At 52.4% G+C, this 19,792-nt stretch overlaps 1 protein-coding gene and 1 long non-coding RNA gene across 6 annotated transcripts in view; one reads left to right on the top strand and one right to left on the bottom strand.

The window, feature by feature from the left end:
- Positions 1–3,399: 3,399 nt before the first annotated feature.
- LOC147599418 (uncharacterized) lies at positions 3,400–15,754 on the bottom strand. Of its 4 annotated transcripts, none has more exons than XR_015259671.1 (5): positions 15,628–15,754; positions 11,591–13,575; positions 9,887–9,983; positions 8,751–8,921; positions 3,400–3,978 (listed from the first exon to the last, which is right to left on the bottom strand). It is a non-coding gene; the product is annotated as an uncharacterized LOC147599418 (long non-coding RNA). The 4 variants fall into 4 exon arrangements; XR_015259673.1 differs by lacking the exon at positions 15,628–15,754 and having other exon boundaries at positions 11,591–11,746; positions 11,841–14,772; XR_015259672.1 differs by lacking the exon at positions 15,628–15,754 and having other exon boundaries at positions 3,400–3,717; positions 3,866–3,978; positions 11,591–14,772.
- BRWD3 (bromodomain and WD repeat domain containing 3) overlaps positions 15,306–19,792 on the top strand; it is a 55,073-nt gene continuing 50,586 nt past the window's right edge. Inside the window, exons 1-4 of one of the 2 annotated variants that reach the window (XM_086756185.1) lie at positions 15,306–15,497; positions 15,617–15,675; positions 15,775–15,804; positions 16,090–16,149. In XM_086756185.1, the coding sequence (XP_086612311.1) occupies positions 15,461–15,497; positions 15,617–15,675; positions 15,775–15,804; positions 16,090–16,149 (186 nt within the window). In that variant the 5' untranslated portion in view covers positions 15,306–15,460. Of the gene's footprint in view, positions 15,498–15,616; positions 15,805–16,089; positions 16,150–19,792 lie in introns of both variants that reach the window. The other variant, XM_086756184.1, reaches the window with a different exon arrangement.

Genomic DNA, 19,792 nt, shown 5'->3' on the forward strand with positions numbered 1-19,792 from the left:
CCTCGGACCGAGCCTCGGCTTTCCAGCTGGCCTGAAAGTTTGCTTGATTGGATTTCTTCCGTGTGATAACACCGTCCACCGTCACAGAGGTGCCGGCCAGAACCATGTCACCAAGGCGCGGTCCCAATTCGCACGGGAAGCATCGCTGAGGAGGGAGAGGCTGCGGTCACCTCTCGGAGCCTCAGCAGCCCAGTCCGAGGGCAATCCCGCAGGATCTGCCTTCCCCTAAGGCCGCCTCCTAGAAATCTTTCCGTGCTGCGAACGGAAATTTGCCGATCGAGGCCGAGCTCTGGTTTCACCCCAGGCTGTTACGAACCGGTTGTATCGACGCAGCCCTTCGGAGCCGACGCTGGCTTTTCCGCGCTGTGCTTGTGCCTACGTAGCCCAGCGGGGCCCTCCTCTCTACCTGCACCATTACCCTGGGAATAATTAAAATAATTAACAAGTGTAATTAACCGTTGGAGGGTAAAGGAGAGTTTTAGCGTATTATATCAGCAACAATTAAATAAATTACCCTTTTTGTCTCGCAAAGAATGGATGGGGGGCAGAAGGAGGAGGGAGGTGTGTAGGCTCATGCGGCACGGAGAAGGCGAATGGGGGTCGGTGGCTCTTGTGTGGGAAGACAAAGCGAACAAAGAGGCACCAAACGGAACTGCCAAGCGGCAGACGCAAACCGAACGCGTAATGAAGCCGCGGAACTTGGTGCCCAAATGGATCCCCAAAATTGTAATGGTTTCCTAAGGGGGTTAGGCAAATCCTTGGAAGACGACCCGGTTCCAACAGAAAGATGTGGGACAAGCGCAGGAGGAGCCGGAGTCACAAACCACAGGAGCAGGAGGAAGAGGAGGAGCAGGAGGAGGAGGGAGGGACCAGGTCCCCCACTCTCCTTCCCCCCAGGGTGGCGGTTTGCTGTTGCGCAGGCTGAGGCGGAGGCGAGGGCCACCACCACGTTGGAGAAAGGCAGTCCAGGTGCCCGGCTCTCCTTGTTGCTCGATTGGGGTTCGTGAAATATTTGCGACCCCCTTTTTGGCCCGTCTTGCCTCAAAACCTCAGCTCCGCGTAGTGCTCTGGCCTCTGGGTGGTGGTGACGTCTGGATGTTTTGGGTAACTGCTCTGCCAACGTAGCTGGATGATCGGGAGGACCCCGTGCGTTTGCGGTCAGTCGCCTGGTCGGGGGGTTGATGGCACTGGGAGCAAGAACCACAGCTCCTCCGCAGTGACGGGCTCTCCTCCCTGCCCTGCTGCCTCTTCTGCGTGGAAACTTGGGGTCCGCGTGTCCCCACACCCCGGTCCCTGCTATCAGGGACCAGACGCCAAGTTTTGCGGGGCCTGCTTTCCCTGGGGATGCAGCAGAACCTGCGGACGCTGGCTGGCGGCTGACGGTGGCTTGCGCCAGTCCTGCGGCGGGGAAGAAGCCAGTGAACACTCCTGTTTGATTTTGCGCATCCTACTTAATAAAATACGTGAGCTTGGGGGAAAAGAACCAGCAGTTTGTAGAAATCCACGCGGACGCAAAGATGAGGTCATCGCTCTGCTGCGGTCACCAGAAGTTTCCATCAGGTTTGGTAAGGTGAGGATTTTATTCTCTAAATCTTTGTATAAATCCAATGTACTGGATAAAGGGTGACGGTTATTATTCAGAATGAGAACTGTGGCAAAGCAGGGCCACCCGCGGGGGATAACGAAGGTAAAGCGTAACGAAGCCCTCGTGATGCCCCGCTTTTCTCAGAGGTTTCCACCTAGAGCAGGTGGAAAGCAGCACCCATAGCTTGCTGTACCTTGAAATCTAAGCAGCATCCTACGGGATCATCCCAGATCTACCAGTGCTTCCAGTGTGCCAGCTCGGCTCTGCGGCCTGTTTTGATTGAAATCCAACACCTCTCCTACGGTCCGCGTCTCAGAAATAGCTCTGTTTTCTTTCCATTTCTTCCTTGGACTTTTCAGTCAATGGGCAACTGGAACCAACCGACAGCAGAAACCGGGTCCAGCCCCGCGGACCTGCACCTGGCTGGTCAGACTGTGGTAGGACCATCCCCTCAGCCATCCCCGGGGCTGTGACGGGTTCGTTACCACTCAGCCATCACAGCGGATGAGAATTGCTCCATGCATCTTACACAGCCCATGGGGTAGGGATCTTAAAAATGATGCAATTACGTCTTCGGAAGCGCGAACTGGCTTCGAGCCGTCGCAGGAGATCAGGTGAGGAACACGCGCTGCAGAAGCTCCCCAGTCACTGCACGTGCTGGTTAGAGTGACGGGACCAGTACACCTCGTTGCCCGCGGCCCCGGCTTTGCGGCAGGGTTGGAGCAGTGCCTTCAGCCCGGAGAGCCTTGTGCGGGTCACAAACCCCTCGGTGCCGCGCGGATCGGCGACGATTCACCTTCTAGCCCTAGAGTGCTCCGGTCGTAACTGAAAAGTGCTTTGTAAACACGATTCAGTGCCGCTATCCCTGGTTTTGAGCCAGGGGAAGCTCCCGCGCGCTGCACAAGCCGGGAGCCACCTCGGCTGCGCGCGTCAGCCTGTCCCGCGCTGCGTCCTGCCGATCGCCTGGCTTCAAACTTGTTTCTGCTGATTTTTTGTTGTAAATAATTGCCTTTTCCATTTCCCCTCCCATGGTGCGGAGCGTCCCGTTTGCCTGCTCGGCCTCGGCTCATCCCGCCAGGAACAGCAAACCCCCCCAGCCACGCGGGCTCCCAGCCCCGGTTCGCACTCCCAGCCCGTCCCTAACGTCCTGCTGTGGCTCCCTGGGCGCTGTCCTCGCTCCCCGTGCCCGGCACCCATCCCAGCCCCAGCCGGGACGCCCAGCGCTGGCGGCGGAGTCTCCCAATCATCCCGGGATGTCCCTGGGAGAGCAGCAACGTGCCAGCCCTGCAGCAGCAATGGGCTGTTATTTACAATATTTTATTCATGGTTACAGACATTTTAATATAAATATATAAAAATATGTTACGTCAGCCTCTCCCTCAGCCAGGTCGGGTGCCAAACCGGGCTCACCCTCTCGCCCCACCAAAACCACCACCTTGGGCTCATTTTGCTGATCGCCTGCACCGGGAAGTTTCGGCAAAAGCCGGGATGATTTTAGGGTTTTAGTCACGACAGCGTTGGCTGACAAAGCCCATTACATCATCCGTTGAGAAGAGAAATTCCCTGCAGCTGCTCGTGTGGTGCGAGGGGTTTTGTTTAAAAAATAAGACAGATTTTTGTTTCTTTCTTTCCGGGCAATTTTCCTCCCAATTGCTGGAAAACTGTACGCTAAAAGGCTTAGAAAGCAGAAAGGAAAAGGGCAACGTGCAGCAGTTTGAACCATTCTTTTTTTTTTTTTTAATTATTTCCTTTCCAAAGACCTAAAGGGGGTGGGGGTTGGAAATACCCCCATTACACTGCGCACCCAGCGCCCAGCCGGGCGTGAAGAGCAAAGCCACGGCGATGGCAGGTGGCACGAAGCAGGAGGAACGGCTCCGGCGTCGGCCTCCGGACGGACCCCGCTCCCAGTCAGCGCGGGAGCAGGGAGTCATTAAACGCGGAGGTAAGGTAAGGGAAGTGATCACTTTTCCTCGGCTGGCGGGTACGGGCAGGGATGGGATGCCCCACGGAGCCAGAGCCGGCTCCACATGGATGCTGGGAAATCATTTTCACCTCAGCTCAGCCCTCCGGCACCCACCAGCAGCAGGGAAACGGCAGCACCCAGTCCACCCAGTGCTGCAGGTGACCGCAGGCTGCATCAAATGGAATTAAATCCGGCGTTGCAGGGAAACACCGATGAAAGGAGAGGGGCAGCGGCTGGACACCGCGCTGAGGACATCCAAACGGGACACACTCAATTATTTACCATCGCTACGGCGCCTAACTGTTCAATGCACCAACCTGAGCTGGGCCGCTGGCAGAGTTGTACTTTTTCTTTCCTCCTCAGCCACTGTTTTGGAGTATTTTCTCGTGCTGGATAACCTCATTTCTTTTACTCCACCCTCCGTAGTTTCCTATGAAAGAAGCAGTTGGAAGTAAATTAGTTATGTTGCGGTGGAAATGGGTCCAAAGCTCTCACAAAGCGAGATTTACAAGGTAAAATGCACACAGAGTACTATGAAAAAAATATTTGAGCTCTTCGCTCACTGTAATCAAGAGTATTTGGGGAACAATCTGTAACCTGATGGCTATCATCACTGCTTTTAGACTTCGCCTCGAAAACGCAGTCCATGACTGCAGGGGCCCTGTCCTGGTTAGGAGCCCCCGCCAGCGGCTCCAGCCCGGGACTGGGGGTCCCTCACCCTCAGCTCGGCCGCTCCAGCTGCCAACGCTCACGGCAGCTCCTGCTTAAGGATTTCTGGTTCCATTTGGAAAAAGACAATGCGCTCATCGTCCCCTTGCCTTCAGCAGAAACGCTGTCCGTGGAGACGGCCCCTCCATCCCTGCTGCCCTCCCGGGAGCCCTGGGGCAGAGCCGACCGCAGCTGGGAAAAAGGAAGGACTCGTCTGAGAGACCGAAACGCCGGCTGCGAGAATGAGCGGGGCATGGCAGAGCAGTCAGCCCAACCCTGACACCTGGGAAGGCAGTGGGAAAAAAATATTAAACAGTCGACAGGTCCTGGAGATCAATAAAATGATAGGAAAGCAGCCAGTGTGGATTTGTCAAGAACAAACACCGACAAAGCAAACGGATTTATTTTTTGATATGATAGTTAGCCTAGCAGGGAAGGGAGAAGCAGCGAACGCATCGTTTGAACGGTTTCTGACAGCGTCTCATGCAGCATTCTGATAAACAGAGTAAGGGAAGAGCTCATAGTTCTATATAAACACACGGGGCGTTCCTCGTAAACACAGAAAGGTGACAGGGCAAGAAGGAGAAAATCGCTGAAGTCAGTGCAACGTGCTCATCCGAGGGGAGGGAAACACAAGGGGCATGGCCTGAGCAGCTGCGGTGACGGTGATGCTGCGGTGACACCGCGGTGACGCTGTGACGCTGCGGTGACACTGTGGTGATGCTGTGGTGGTGAAGCACGCCGCGCACACTCGGGGCGGTAACGTCTGGACAAATGTTTCCAGCAGATGAAGACATCTGTACTGGGTATCCAACCAGCCCAGGCTGGAAACGACCGCAGAAGAGGAGCACGCCTCCCTGTTGTGCTGCGGGGCTGGAAACTCTGCTTTGGCAACAAACTCGCACAAACCTTTACCTCTGCTCCTCTTCATTCCCTGGCTTACCAGGTACCTTCGGCAAGCTGGCTTTGCACAACACACTCTGCCCAGGTAAGATCAACTCCTTCTGTGCCGCTTGCACACCAAATCACTGCTGAACCGCACGGGAACAAAGCTGAGGCTGAAGGAGATGCGAAGATGGGCACCAGCTTCCAAAGACGGGATTGTTCCTGTGCTCTTCAAAGCCACACATCTCCTGCAGGTTATCCGTGGGAGGCTACCGTTTGCTCCTCAGCGCTGGCACAGGGATGCTTCCAGGGACGCGCTGCTGGCTCTCACCCACCCGTGGTGGGACCCCGGGGCTCAGCTCTGCGCTGGAGATTTGGTTGTGTTTAGTTTCATGTATGGAAATGGAACTAATTGGTTGCATTGATGGAAATTGAATTTTTTTTTTATATCTGCATCAGCGTCTGGTAATAGGTCAAAAGTTCAGGAAGTTAAAAAAAAAAAGAAAACGTTCTTTCTTTTTCTGTTCCCTGAACACAGGAGGTTGCTTTCCAACACAGATTTGATTTTAAGGTGAGTTATTTTGTTGCCGCAGTAACATCATTGAGGTTTTGAACCATGACCCTTCTGGTTTTCTTCCAGGCTGGACTCATCACACGCGGTCAGCATCCCCAGCCCCTTCCCACGCCACCTCGAAACTTCAGCTCCAAGCGGCACGACGAGGCGTCACCGCTCATTTCTCACCCTTTCTCCCCAGCCCTTGCAATAAGACTTTGAGAAGGTCAAAGACAACCCGGTGGCTTTGCTAATTAGTGCTTATTAACAACGCTCGTCTGGCTGTGGTGCAGTTGTGCTCGGCCATCCTCCTCCAGGCTCGGCACGCGGGCAAGAACAACCCGTTTGCCCCCAAAAACTCGGTAAATCCTAGTTGTTGCTACTCAGGTGTCTCAGTTCTTTACCTCAAGCCTAAGGAATTTATTTTATTCTTAAGAGACCTGTACTAAAATAAAGACTTTAAATACGTTAAGAATGATGCAAAGAAAAGGCATTCCCTGGCAAGGAAATATTTCCATGGTCATTTGGGTGAAACAGGTTCTGTAAATGTATTGGAAATTAATATTTAATACATTTATATATTAAATATTTAAAGAAAGCATATCATTACAATATTGAAATATTTAAATTTCAACCAGAAATGGGGTTTTTTTGCACTAATTCATTTAATTAAAGCAAGCACAGCGTGCCATGTATTCGCCTAAAACCTACGACACGGGTGCCAGACCGTACACACGACCAAGAGCCCGGGCGCTTGTTCCACCACGCAGCCAAAAGCGCGTCAGGCAAAGCAGTTTTAAAGAGCATTTTTGGAATTTTTTTTTTTCAATTTTGAATAAACCATTTCCAGATTAACAAATCAAGGCTACGTGCACGTAGGAGACTTGAGACCCATGTAAGCCTTCCAGAGATTGATGCATCTGGGTAAATCCAGCCCAGATTAAAGCAAAGCTTTCGTTGCACAAACTCCCTGAAATGAGCGGGATGCTCGTGACGCTGCTGTCCCCGGGAAAAGGACAGAGCTGGGAAGTAGCGGGCAGTAAATAACGTGAGCCAAAGTCGGGCAGAGCGATGCGGCGGTGGAAGCAGCGGTCCTGCGTTGTACGCGGTCGCATTGCATTTCTCTTTCGCCGGGGGAATGAGCCATTCCGGGAGTGCTGGAGCCGCGGAGGTTTCTGCGGATCGTTACCCAGGGCTCCCCAGCTCCCAGATGGAAAACCCTCGGAAACCCAACGCTGTGCCTGAGCACAACATCAGTCCAGAATAAAGCAGAGAAACTCTTGAGTTTCTCTGCTGTTATAGGTTTCAGTGAAGCCCATTGTGTTGCTTTAACACCCTGTTTTGTATTTAGATTTCTAAAGTCTTTGACTGGGGGAAGGGTGGAAGGGGCAGGCAATTTAATTCGATAATCCCGCTAAGCCTTGCTTAATGCAGTCGCTCTGGTCTGCGCCTGTGAATTTTATAGTGGTATTTTGGGTGGTTGCAGCACTGCCCTGGAAAACGTCCCATCATTTATTCTGCAGCTATTTGAAGGAAATGGTTCCCGGCGCTGGGCAGCCTGTTCATTAAATCCACATTGTCACACAAAACAAACCCTGGCACCCCAGATGTGGCTGGACCCCGGGGCTGCCGGGCTGATTCCTGGATAAGGTAGCTCAGAGTCTGGCTGCAAATCGCCAAAATTAAACCACGAACAGGAGACGTTTGCAATCAGCAAAAAAAGAAATTATTTAATTTAATTTCCCCTGGGGAGGTGGATGGGGCCACAGGGGACAAAGCAAAGTCCCCAGCTCGGGGATGCGGCCCCCTGGGACGGTGCTGATGCAGCGGGACTGGTCCTCACCCTCTCCCCAAACACCACGGCGGCCCACGCTGTTTGACCTCAGGATGGACAGGATGGAAGTGCTGCGGGAGGAAAGTTCCAGCAAGAGTTTTTGTGCTGTTGCTTTCTTCTCCTGACAGGGAGGGAGTGCTGCAGCGTGGGCTGTTCTTCCCTAGGTTCGTAAGAAAGGGAACACAAGACTCTTGAAAGAGTATCGAAGCACCTCAGGAGCCTCTGTTCTCCTTAAACGCCTTTGCTGGTGCTCAGCTCCCAGCATTTCTCTGATGTTTAATCCAACCTGAGGCAGCTGCATTCAGCCAGCAGTGAATAAAAACCTGTGCCAAGAGGTCAGCGTCGCTCTCCGTGGGATTTCCCAACGCCCCTTTCACGGGTGCGCGTATCTCCCGAGGAAATGTCTCTTGGCCATCACAGGAGCATCTCGGAAAGAGCCGCAGCAAAGGCAAAGGGCACAACGGGGGCTGGTACAGTCTACGCAGCAGCAACAACGTCAAGATGGGAAGAAGGGTTTGGAAGCAAGGTCAAGCTCTGAAAGATGTCACCTGTAGCAAAGTGTCACCCAAACAGGAGAAAGGAGTAAAGAAAGGAAAAGATCAAGAGACTGAGATCTACCAGACTGCCAAGAAGCAGGGGAAAGAAGGGTGAGAGCCATCAGAAAACACGTGGAGAGAAGAGGAACGTCAGGAGGAAAATCCTTTAGGCTTAATGAACTGCCCCAGAGCGTGGAGAACAAACAGGAGATGTTTTTTTCACCGATACAGTCTATGGAATTGTCCTCTGCGCTTATCTTACTGTAATACAACAATAAGAATGCAACGCCTTGGGAAAATGAAGACCGATGACGGAATTCTGTCTTCTGGGCCACCATTTGCCTTCACACCCTCCCCTCACATCTGCTGGCCTTGCCTGTTATTTTCATCAGATACCAGCCCAGCACTCAGCCACGCAGAATTTGGGGACTTCACAGTCTCTAAAGAAAAACTCTTTCATTGGTGTAAGAGAAACAAAAGGGCAAGGACTTGCAGGTGTTGCAAAACGCGTCACCGGGGAATAAGTTAAATTAGTCCTTCTGTCAAGAAAAGCTTGAAAGGACCTTCCAAAAATACCAAATGGTCCAACTACTTAATTCTGCTTGGTCTAAATCAGGCCTGAAACTGAACTTTGATGGATGCAAAGTCATGCAAATCACTATGAACACACAGAAACGGGTTCTGACCTACTATCGCTCGCTGAGGAGATCTTGGCATCGCTGCGCTGACATTTTCCTAGAGCTACGTGCAGCGCTCAGAGGCAGTCGGAGGGCAAACGGAGCGTAAGGGATTATTAGGGAGCATCCTGGCGTTCCGGCGTGACTCACGGAGCACGTCTCACCGTCCTCATCGTCAACCTGCAGCATTAGTTTAATCAGTGACTTAGAAAGTTCAGCATAAAGTCACACTCCTGTGGGCAAACTCACACGGGACAGTTTTGTAATCCATCACCTCATCCAGTTATTCGTATTTAACTCCTATTTTTTTATAAGACTGTATTTACAAAGTATTAATGAGCTTATTTACAACATTTGCACGTTATAGGTATCAATAAACATAAAAAATACCTCAAACCATTTTTAAATATCTTTTTATTTGAATAAATAAAAGCAGCCCTTCTAAAAACTTGTGAACCCTGTTTGCCCCTTCACAAAAATTGCTAATATTTCAGTAGAAATGACAAACAGAATTAAAATGTAAAAATTCTCACAGTTTAACAGAGAAAGGGTGGGGGATACACAGGGACATAATTCTCTTTAAATGATGTGCTTAGCTGAGGCAGCTCCAGTAAAATCTACATGCCCAGCTACGCAGGGAGAGAGGTGATGGATTCCCAGTCGCAGTCAGACACGGTGTACCCAGGCTGCAGGGCTCCCAGGAGAAGTGAAAATGCAGGATTGGACCCTAAAAAACCCTAAACCACAAACCAAACCACAAAGTATTATCTAGAAAAAAAATTAGCAAGATCTGAAGTTGCTGAATTAGCCTCAGTGGGAAATATCAGGCAGTATTTGTGGGGTGAGAGCCCCTTTGTGCGCTGAGATCCCCGGCCCGGGCAGCAGCCGTGGCCATCGGCACCCGAAGGCGGCCGGGCGAGGCTGGGGACAGGGCGCTCGATCCCAGCAGGGTCAGAATCAGGCCCTTAGACAGGGATGGAGCCGACCGCAACGTAACAGCAACAATAACAGAAAACACCTGGTCACTTACACCTAGTATTAATTTTCCTGCTTGTAAAACTTGTGGGGTTACAGGCAGTTTCAGGTATAACGCACAGATTCGGTGAGGCTGCAGGAGATTTCCCTGGAATTTTGACGTTATTTACCTGGTCCTGCTGCTCGCAGAGCTGCTCGCATACAGGCACACAGATCACTGCTGCTCATTTTCACATGCAGTTCATCCACATTTGAAATTCTGCATTTCTACATAAAACAGAGACGCAGATAAATGTTTGCATAACATTCAGAGATAATTAATTTATGTGACAGCCAGGCAAAGAGTCGCTCCCCGCAGTCGCAGAGTGATGTACGTACTGTCTAGCGACCGGCAGCTAACACCAGCTAATGGCTGCCAGGAGAAATACGAGATATGGAGCGGTCCGTGGAGTAACAGACGACACCGTGCCAGGCAGGTGGCGTTTTAGGCTCCAGCGAACGGATTTTAAGATACGCAAGAGGAAGAAACACCACATTTACATCACGCAGAAGAAGTAATCTATCAACTTAGATGAACTATTATAAAACAGAATGCAGGAACAAAGGAGAGCGGCGTCCTGACCATTTCTCAACAGCCTTTAACGTGGGATAGTGTTACACCCAGCTCTCGGGTGGTGGGCACCATCTAGAGGAAAGACGGGTATGATGCAGCAGGGAAATTAAATATTAAATTTTTAAAAATAGCAAAAAACCTGGAGCAGATCTTGCATAACATCTAAGAGTTATTTAATTATTATTTAAAAGCTGTTACCGAGGGAGAAAAGGGTACAAGCAGTAGAAATTTGGAGATTTCTCCCCCAAGGCAGGGTGTTGATTTGCACGCAGGACTTCTGCTCTCAAGCAAAACCCATCACCGCTATTATTGCTAATTAGTTTGCATTTAATATTTTTTAGAATAAATAAGCTATGATACCAAAATTTAATTTTGAGGTCGCTGCATTGAGAGATCTTTTTAAAGCAACCCTTGACTTTTCAATATCCATATTTGCTTACGATCGCCTAGTACAAGGCACCAGTTCCTAAGTCCCTTCTAAATAGCACTTAGGTTTGTATCAGTTCAACAAAACCTTGGATTTAATTTCTGCAACAATCAGTATCCTTGTGTGCCATTGAGCTGCGTGTGAAAGGCCCAAGATGAGCAGGATGTACACAGAAACGTGCCTCAAAAATACTAAAAAAAAAAAAAGCAACTGAAAAAGCTGAACTTGCTATAGTCTTTACATCCAAATGGCTTCAGCCACATGCGTTCCTATTTGCATTTTCTGAAAAGGAAAGGAACAATGCAGGTACAACCCAGCACGCCTGCACGATTCCACTCTAAACTTTCTTTTTTGATTTGCAAAATCTGCCATCACATGTTTTCAGGCTATGTTAAAGCAGAAGTCAGGATTTGACTCATTGGGACAGCATAATGATAAATAAATAAAGAGAGAGACATTCACTTGGTGTTACAAGCTGACCACGGGGAAATTAATTTAATTCTGTAGCCAAATTAACCAGGGGTAGACTCTGCTGGCTTGCACTTGCTCTCAGCTACAGCGAGAGGACGCGACAGGCCATTTCGCAGAGGAGGTGCAGGCTGCCAGTGGGCAAGGTATGAAAAGCGCCCTCGGTGCAAGCACCAGTGCAGCCCTGCGTGCACCAGAAAGAGGGAAAACCTGAGGAACGGCTTATTGTGAAGTGCTGAGAGGATTCTACCATACCCAAGGGGTGGAAGAGATGGGTGTTTGAGTATTACCGGTGAGAGCTGTCAGAACGGGGCCTTTCAGACCAATAAAGTGGATCAGGTTGATCAAGTTAATTAATTTACTTACTGTTAAAGGTGCTCTGCGTAAGTTAATGGTGCAGCGACAGAAGTACGAAGCAGTTTTCCCAACGGCTTTTTTCCTCACGGGTTTTGGCTTGGGGTAACACGCGTGCAGAGGTGCTACGCGGGGGAACCGGGGATTTCTGAGTGACAAGAGGTATCACTAAGAAGGCAGAAAGGCAGAATTAAGTGAGCCTGTGGAAGGACAAAAAATACATCCACCTGCATGAAACTAAAATCTCCCAGATCAGCCTCACCTGCGTCCCACCTCTGTAACGCCAGCAGGTCTCTTTCAGAGTGATATTCTCTGTAATATTCTGCTGGCACACATTCAGAACTTCTTATCCACCCTCTCAGTCTTTCCTTTTTCCTGATATCCTGCCCCCTGCCTGCCAGGAGGCGTGGTGGGGAGGCAGGTAACCCTGCAGGGTCTAAGTCTGGCCACAGCAGAACGGGATCGGTTCCGCTCTGTGCATTTCTACTCCTAAAATCCTTTAAAGGCTTCAAGTTTGTTTTCTTTTATTTAAAGAGCATGCCAGCATGTTCTTCTTCACTACCCAGTGCCACTGCTGCTGTTGGCATTTACAAAATAGAGTTCTGCTTCGGAGAAAGATGAATAAGCACATCCATAAAATCTTGCTTTCGCTAGGAGATCTACTGCCAGCCCCCAGCGCGCTGCTGCTCGGATGCAGAGGATCCAGCAAAAGATGAGTCACGGCGCTGCAAGATCTGCGCGTGGCTGCGGCGTGCCGTGGAAACGCAGCTCCCGGGGAAGGCAAGCTGCGCGTGAGGATGGGCGTTACTCGCCAGACAGATGGCTCCTTAAGGGGAAAACCCGGGAGAAGTGGGAAGAGGTATCCATCACAGTCCTTACAGCAGCCTTAGGGAATAATAAAGGAACTGGGAACACGTTAACGATAGGAAGCTGAGGTGCCAGGGAACCAGCAGCACGGGAAGCGGCTTGGGAGTCACTGCAGAGCAGTAAAACAGAGCTGTGATCACGCTGACAGAGCCGGGCCAAGGGAAGAGCTACGCGGCGGCCGCTTCGGGCGTGACTAAGGCTCCGTTCTCACCTGACCCGAAAGCAGGATGCCGTGGCCTGCGTACCTGCGCTCGGCAACGCAGACATAACAAATAGTTGTGTGATTGCTAACGCGCTCCCTTCTTGTTGACGCATGAATCCACCTGAGCTGTGACGGGGGCGCAGCACGGAGTGCTGCTGAGCGCTGAGCAGCGAGGCTGCGTATTTATAATCATTTAGAAAGATCGTGGTGAGGCTTCCGCGGTGCGGGCAGGACACGAGCGAGGCACAGATGGGAGCGTTTTCTATCCCAGGCTTTCCACTTGAGAGCCCATTTTAGTTACTGTAGAAATTCCCATCGGCTCTAAACAGGCCCTGAAAGAATAATCCTGCCTGTGGCGCTGGTGCAGCTTCACGTGTCGCTGCTCCCAAGCTCAAATAAAAGCCAACTACAAGTCGAGGAGCCCAGTAAGGCACTGACCAAAAGGCGCCGCGGAAACGCGCCATGTTCATAGAGAAATCTGTCAGGTAACTGCTAGCGCTGGAACGCACCGGATGTGGTGCTGTACAGTATTTACAGTGCTGTGTTTTCTCTCGAAATACAATTCTATTTAGCTCAGGTAGACTGATATCTACTTTCAGAGCATATGATAAAACATCATCTGTGTCTTCTTCTTTTCTCACCCTGCATAGAAAAACGAGCTTGCAATTCGCAGTTCTGAAGACAAGCAGGAGAAAGGCTACCTCTAAACACTGGGTATCAGCACGCTCCTTCCCTAGCTGGTGATTTATTTTGAGGACTGCAGTTTCACACTGATCTCTCACAGGAAGCAGCCGAGCTCTGAGGCTCCGGAGTAATGCTGGAGAGGTGGGAGAGCTGTGACTGTCGGAAAGCCGCTGGAACTGAGGTGTGCAGCTTGGTAAGGTGGCACTGCGGCCTCTGCTAGGGATGAGCTGATCAATGCGCCTGCCTTAAAAAAAGATTCCAAGAGCCACCAGATGAGTAATTATATATATATATTTAATCTCTCTTTAGCAGCTTGAGAACTTCAGAGGATGAAGAAGAAAGGAGATCTACACATCAGCCAGTTAATCCAAGCTCCGGGCACAAAATAAACAACTTCCACATCTGTATAAAGGCAAACACAGGTGAATTCTGCAGAGCGGCTGAACGTCAAGCGCCCGACTCCTTCTCCAGAGAGCTACCGGTGTCGAGTCAGGTACCTTGAAGCATCCTGAGACCAGGCTGCCAGCAGGAAGGACTGCATCCTGACGGCAACAGCAGGAAGAACTCTGCAACAGCACTTCACAGAAAGCCTGGTCATGAGTGGATGCTATAAATATGCACTAAAAATGAATTTATTCCTAATGTTTCAGCGACATCGATTGACTATGATTCAGCTCTTGGTATTCAAAGCATGAAGATGAGTCGTCATCTTTTATTTTCCAGCTATGACAGTGATTGTTACACTGCCAAGGCTCAGGGAATTCTAATACCAAATGCCAGGTATTTATGGTGGCAAAACACAATTTTCCACTGAAGAACGCTGTCAATTCTCTTAATATGTTTTAGCAACTTCTTGCTAAACTGACATAAATTTCTGGAGCTTTGACAGGATGCTTCCCATGGAAGAAACATTTGTTTCCCTTAAGAATGTCTACAGTGATTGATACTGAACCCTTTTTTTCTTTCAGGAGAACAAGTGCTGTATCAATCACATTTTCATTTCCTGGACCAAACAACTTTAATTTGGCGCCTAAAGCCACCCAACGCCCTCCGCTCTGTGACCTCGGCAGGGCTACGCCGCTTGGGCTGCGTGGCCGACTGAGGTGAGGACACGCTGGCAACAGCTCACTTCAAGTGAGATGCGCAGTGGCTCCTCCAAATATCGAGACACTTCTCAAGATCCCAAACACCAGGGATCTGTATCTCAACACTTTGTCTTAGCACCTTTGCCTGCCCTTACGGCGGATTAAACAATTTCATGACCACAGGCGAAGAAACGTAGTTTTCTGTAGAAACACAGAGTAGTTTGGGAGGGACCTTAAAGATCATCTGGTCCCCTGGGCAGGGACGGGACCTCCACACACCACCCTCCAGCTGCCGCATCCCCAACGCCGCCTCCTCGCAGCTTTTCCTACAGCCAGGCCTTTCTGAAGGGGGGCCAGCCAGCTGCCAGCCCTCCGCCTCCACCTTCCCACCCCCGCAGTCCTCCCCTCCGCGGGCTCCGCGCCCCTACCCGCCTGACAAGAAGCTAAAACTTCTCGAATCCCTGCTTTTTTTTTTTTTTTTTTTTAAACCACTTATTTTCCAGGCCTCCGCAGGTCTCCATTTCCCAGCCGCCGCCGGGCAGGACGCCGCCTGGACGCCCTGCAGCTACCACGCAGAGGCCGGGCGGGCTGAGGCCGGACCCTAAGGCTCGGGTAGGCGGCGCCCCGGGGCACCCGGGCTCCCCCGTCCCGTCCGGTCCGGTCCCGGCGGGGAGGCCGCAAGGCCCCGGGCACGGCCCGAACGCCAACCACCGACCGGAAGCGCCGCCTGCCGCACGTCACGGCCCCGCCCTTCCGGCCGGGCGCTTCCGCCCCGTCCCCTCCCCGGCGCCGCTCCCTCCCACTCCCACAGCGCCCCCTGGCGGCGGGCGGCGCGCCCTGCACCGCGCTTCGGCGGCCGCCCCTGGGGCCGGGGGATCGGCGGGGCGAACGGCGCTGCCATGAGCCCGGGCGGGAGCCGGAGCGGGGCCGACGCCGCGGACGGGCAGCGGGGTTCCTCCATGGGGCTTCGGCCGCAGTAGCGAGCGGCGTCTCCCCCGGGGCGCCATCCGCCACCTCCCCTCCCCCTCGGGCCTCCTGAGGAGGATGGCGGCGGCGGCCGCCCCGACCCAGCTGGAAGCCGGTGGGTATCGCTGGCGGCGGGGGCTGCCCTCCGCCCCGCCGGGCATCCCCCCCGCACTCCCCGCTCCCCGCCACCTTGTAACCGTGTCCCCTTCTCCCCACCCCCCCGCCTCTCCGCAGAGCTCTACTACCTGATCGCCCGGTTCCTGCAGTCCGGACCCTGCAAGAAATCCGCCCAGGTGAGCGGGGAGCCGGGGGGGCTCCGGCGGGGCCGGGGCAGGGGAGCCGCTGCGCTGGGGAACCGGACTGACGCCCTTTGTGTGTCCGTCTGTCCCCAGGTGCTGGTGGAGGAGCTGGAGGAGCACCAGGTAAGGCGCCTGCCCCGGCAGGACGGGGGGTCGGGGGTTGCCCTGCCCCGTCTGACCCAGCCCGTCCCCTCTCGGGGCTCCGGGGGACCCTGGCCGGGGTGGGGGGGCAGCGGCGGAGGGGGCTCCTCCCCGGGGCGGGCTGGCACCGGCGGGGGGCTCCCCTCGGCCGCCCGGGGAGGGGTCGCTCCGGCGCGGGGCCGGCCGGGGTCTGACGGCCGCCTCCGATCCCCCGTCCCTCCTCCTCCTCCTCCCCCCCGTTTTTTTTTCCCCGTCTCCCTCCCGCAGCTGATCCCCCGGCGCCTGGACTGGCAGGGCAAGGAGCACCGCCGGAGCTTCGAGGACCTGGTGAGCCGAGTTTCACTCCCGACTTCCCCGACGACTTCCCCCCCCCACCACCCCCGGGCCGCCGGTCCCTGTGTGTGCGTCCCCCCACCCGCCCATCTTCCCTCACGGGGGTGCGCCGCGCCGAGGCTGCGCGGGGCGAGGGGGGGATGTGGGGGGGGGCTGTACGGAGGGGAAGGAAGGCGCGGCCGGGCCGGGTCAGGTCGGGGGGAACCGGACACAGCGGCGGGGGCCGCTCGGTGCGGCCCTGAGTGCGCCGTGCTATTGTGGGGCCGGGAGGGTTATCTGAGGGCACGTACCGGGGGCCAGGCCCGGCGAATGGCGCCGCGTCTTACAAACCGTAAAGCGACGGGAGGCGATGGAAGGCGCCAGCTGATTGGTTGAGGCGCCGCGGAGGAACTGGCAGGGAGGCCGGGGGGCCAGTTCCCCGCAAACCCCCCCCCCCCCCCCCCCCAAACCCCGGGCTGACCGGGCCGCGGGGCTTCCCTCCCCGCGGGGGTGGGGGGGAGGCGTCTGCGTGGGCAAAACACGCGGGTCCGCGGGCACCCGTGGGCTGGAGGAGGCAGCCGGGAGCGGGTTCCTGTCAGCGCCCGGCTGCGGGGGGCGGCGGGGGCCGTGCCGGGCCGTGCCGTGCCGTGCCGGGGGGGGTTACAGGCCGCCGGGCCGCCGTGCCCCTCGCCGGGCAGAGCGGCTGGGCTGGTTCGGGGATTCCGGGCCTGCGGCGGCCGGTGCTGAAACCCTGCACCCCAGCGGGGTGGCTGGGCCTGCTTGAATGTGTGTGGGGGGGGGGGGGGGCGGAAAAAGGAGATTTTTAGGAAATGCGTTGTTGAAACTATTAAACGCCCGTGAAATACATGGAGTGGCTCTTTTTGCTGGCTCTAAACCTCTCTGTCATTGAGAAAGGTCAGCACCGGGAGCGTGGGGCCGGCCGGCCTGGGATGCGCGCGTTCTTACCGGCCTCCGCGCAAAAGCAGCCGAACGGGGAAGCCGTGTGGGGTTTGTTTCCGAAGGGCGCAGACGGCCTTGTTTTCACTTCTGGGAGCTCTGGGTAATAATGTGTGGCGCTGATTTAGCGCTTTGCGGTTGGGACGCTGTCAGAGCCTGCTAATAGCTTTTGTAATATTGATATACTGCGTACGTGTGATCGTCGCTGTCTGCTCACCTGGAAGGAACTGAAAGTGCGTCCTCGCCTTTCCCACCTCGCGCGGTGCAACGGCGATGTGGGATTCTGACGTGACTGTTGCTCAAACTGCTTTGTAGCTTGCTCAAGAGTTGGTTTTCCACTTCAGCAATAGTGTAGAAGCTCAGATGGAGATGGGAGAGCTCCTTGCGTCGAAATGAGACTTTTGTACCTGCTGGCTTTCCCCTTCTAAAAGTGTATTAAGAATTTAAGATGAATGTTATGCTTCATCATACCTCTTGTGGATAATTCCGGGCCGTATATTGAGTGAGCAGACACAGAGTAAGTACAGCATTCAATAAATTTTAATGCTGTGCGGTCTTCCTAGAGAACCTGAAATCTAACTATAGGCTGTTTCAGGTTTAGCTTGTGACTGCGCCCGGTACCCGAGAGGAATATTAACAGTGGCAGCATGAGCTCTGATTGCAGACGTACTGGTTTTGCTAAATCAGTTACGTTAAAGTATACATTTTTTCCTTTCATTCTGTGGGGCACGAATAGGAAAGCCCTATAACCTTCTTTTTGTGTATTAGACGGCATTGTTGAAGCTGTGTCCTTTTCTTTAAAATTTCAGAAACAGGAGACAAAACTGTTGTAAAGCAAGGTTTGGAATTAATGGGAAATTGCTTCTCGCTGTATAGAATTACCAAAATTAAGTGTAAGATTTTTTTTTCCTCTGTCTTAAGCTAATTAACAGTAATGAATCCTTTTAGATTGCCTTTTTATCTAGCGTTATTTAACTGTTCATGGTGTTTCAGAGTAAGGAACAGGACTATAAATGAATCATTGCAGTGAGGTAGGCCGATGCTAGGTAGGATGAACTGAGCTTCTCTCCGGTAATCCTCCGACTGAAGCTTTTGCTGTCGAGGATGTTGAAGAAAGGCCTTTTTTCCTCTCATTGCTTTGAGTCTGGTGTATTTGGAATTTGGACCTTGGGTTGTGTACGATTGTAGATTAACCTGAGCCGCTCGACTTCAGGGCTAGCGAGATGTCTGAGTGTCGTGTTGTGAGCAGCGCAAATAACTCTGACCTTCATTTTAATTATCTCGGGCGCATAATGAACCAAAAATAAACTGTAGATGCCAGCAGCTGGAGATAAAGGTTTTTCTACCCGTTTCTCCTTTTTGAACACTTACAGACAGAAACCCAAATTCCATTACAGTCCCTGCCTGGTGTTGCAACGGCACCGGTCAGGCAGGCCTGAGATACTGGAACCCAATGAGAGTTTGCAAACCCGGAGATTTTCCTTTGTTTGTTTGCCCGATATTCCGCTTTGGCAAATCTGACAAAGTAGTTCTTGTTCTAATCGCTGATGTTTCAACTTTGTTTTCCATTCTCAGTTTGACTGTCCAGGTTAGCCTTGGTATTTTCCAGAAAATATGCCGATGCTCTTGCCGTTGAGTACATTGTTACTGCTCTCGCGGCTTTTGGAAACGATAAAGATGTAGCAACCGAATCGCCTACCCGACGGCTTTGAGCTAGGGAATGTTTACTCCCACTTCACTCCAGCTTTTAGTCAAGATCTGAAAACCCTCTGTTGAGTTTTCTTTTTCTTTTTTTTCTTTGAACTTGGTCTTTTACTTTAAATGTCAGGTACCACAAGGCAGACAGGTAATTTAAGACACTAATAAGAGCCGTACCTAGCGAACAAAACCACGCAGAGAATACCAGTTTACGTGCATTTGTGTTCCCTTTGTCTTTTCTGCTTATTTCCACTTTGGAGTGCTTTTTATGTGCAACATGTGGCTGCCTGCCTAAGTAATCGTCCAGGTGCACTCCAAAGCAGTTCTTAGTTTGTTACTGATCGCTGGTGGTCTTGAGACATGAAACGTGTTTGTAAAGGGGAGGGTCCTCACTCTCCTGAAGGCCTGAAGTGTGTCAAACTTGCACGCAATTAGTGCTCCTATTTTAAATTAAGCGTAGCAGGTCAGTGTGGAGTCAGCTGTTGTACAGACGCCTCAAGCTGAACCGGCTCAGATTATCAGAACGGTCTCCAGTGGGCTGCCGTTTGAAATTATCTTTGTTTATTCCTGATAAAGACGACTGGCTCTGGTCTGGTTTTCAAGAACTTCTGGATGAGCTGTCTCTTCTGGCTCAGCCTGTTTTGGTCTTTGTGCCGAAGATACGTGTAATTTCAGGAACAACAGGGAAGTCAGCTATTGTTGGACAGCGGAGAATTTGCATCTGTGAACGGCTGTGCTGGTATGGAACAGCTTATGGGATTTGGCTTTGAGCTTCTGCCTTGCCCATCTGCATCGATTTAAAACCAGCTCCGAGTCTGAGGTGCTGTTATTTATAGATATCGCCAATCTCAGCATTAGCAGCGGAGAGATGTTGTGGTTTTGTCACCTCAGGAAAAATGTCATTGGTTGTGTGTGCTAGTTCCAGCTCATTCTCTCTGAGGAAACCGAGAGGATAATGGCTTTTTAAATTCATGTTTATTTGCATACTGTTGACATCTTGTGC

This window comes from Chlamydotis macqueenii, chromosome 11, assembly GCF_036417535.1.
Source record: "Chlamydotis macqueenii isolate bChlMac1 chromosome 11, bChlMac1.mat, whole genome shotgun sequence".
Classification (NCBI taxonomy): domain Eukaryota; kingdom Metazoa; phylum Chordata; class Aves; order Otidiformes; family Otididae; genus Chlamydotis; species Chlamydotis macqueenii.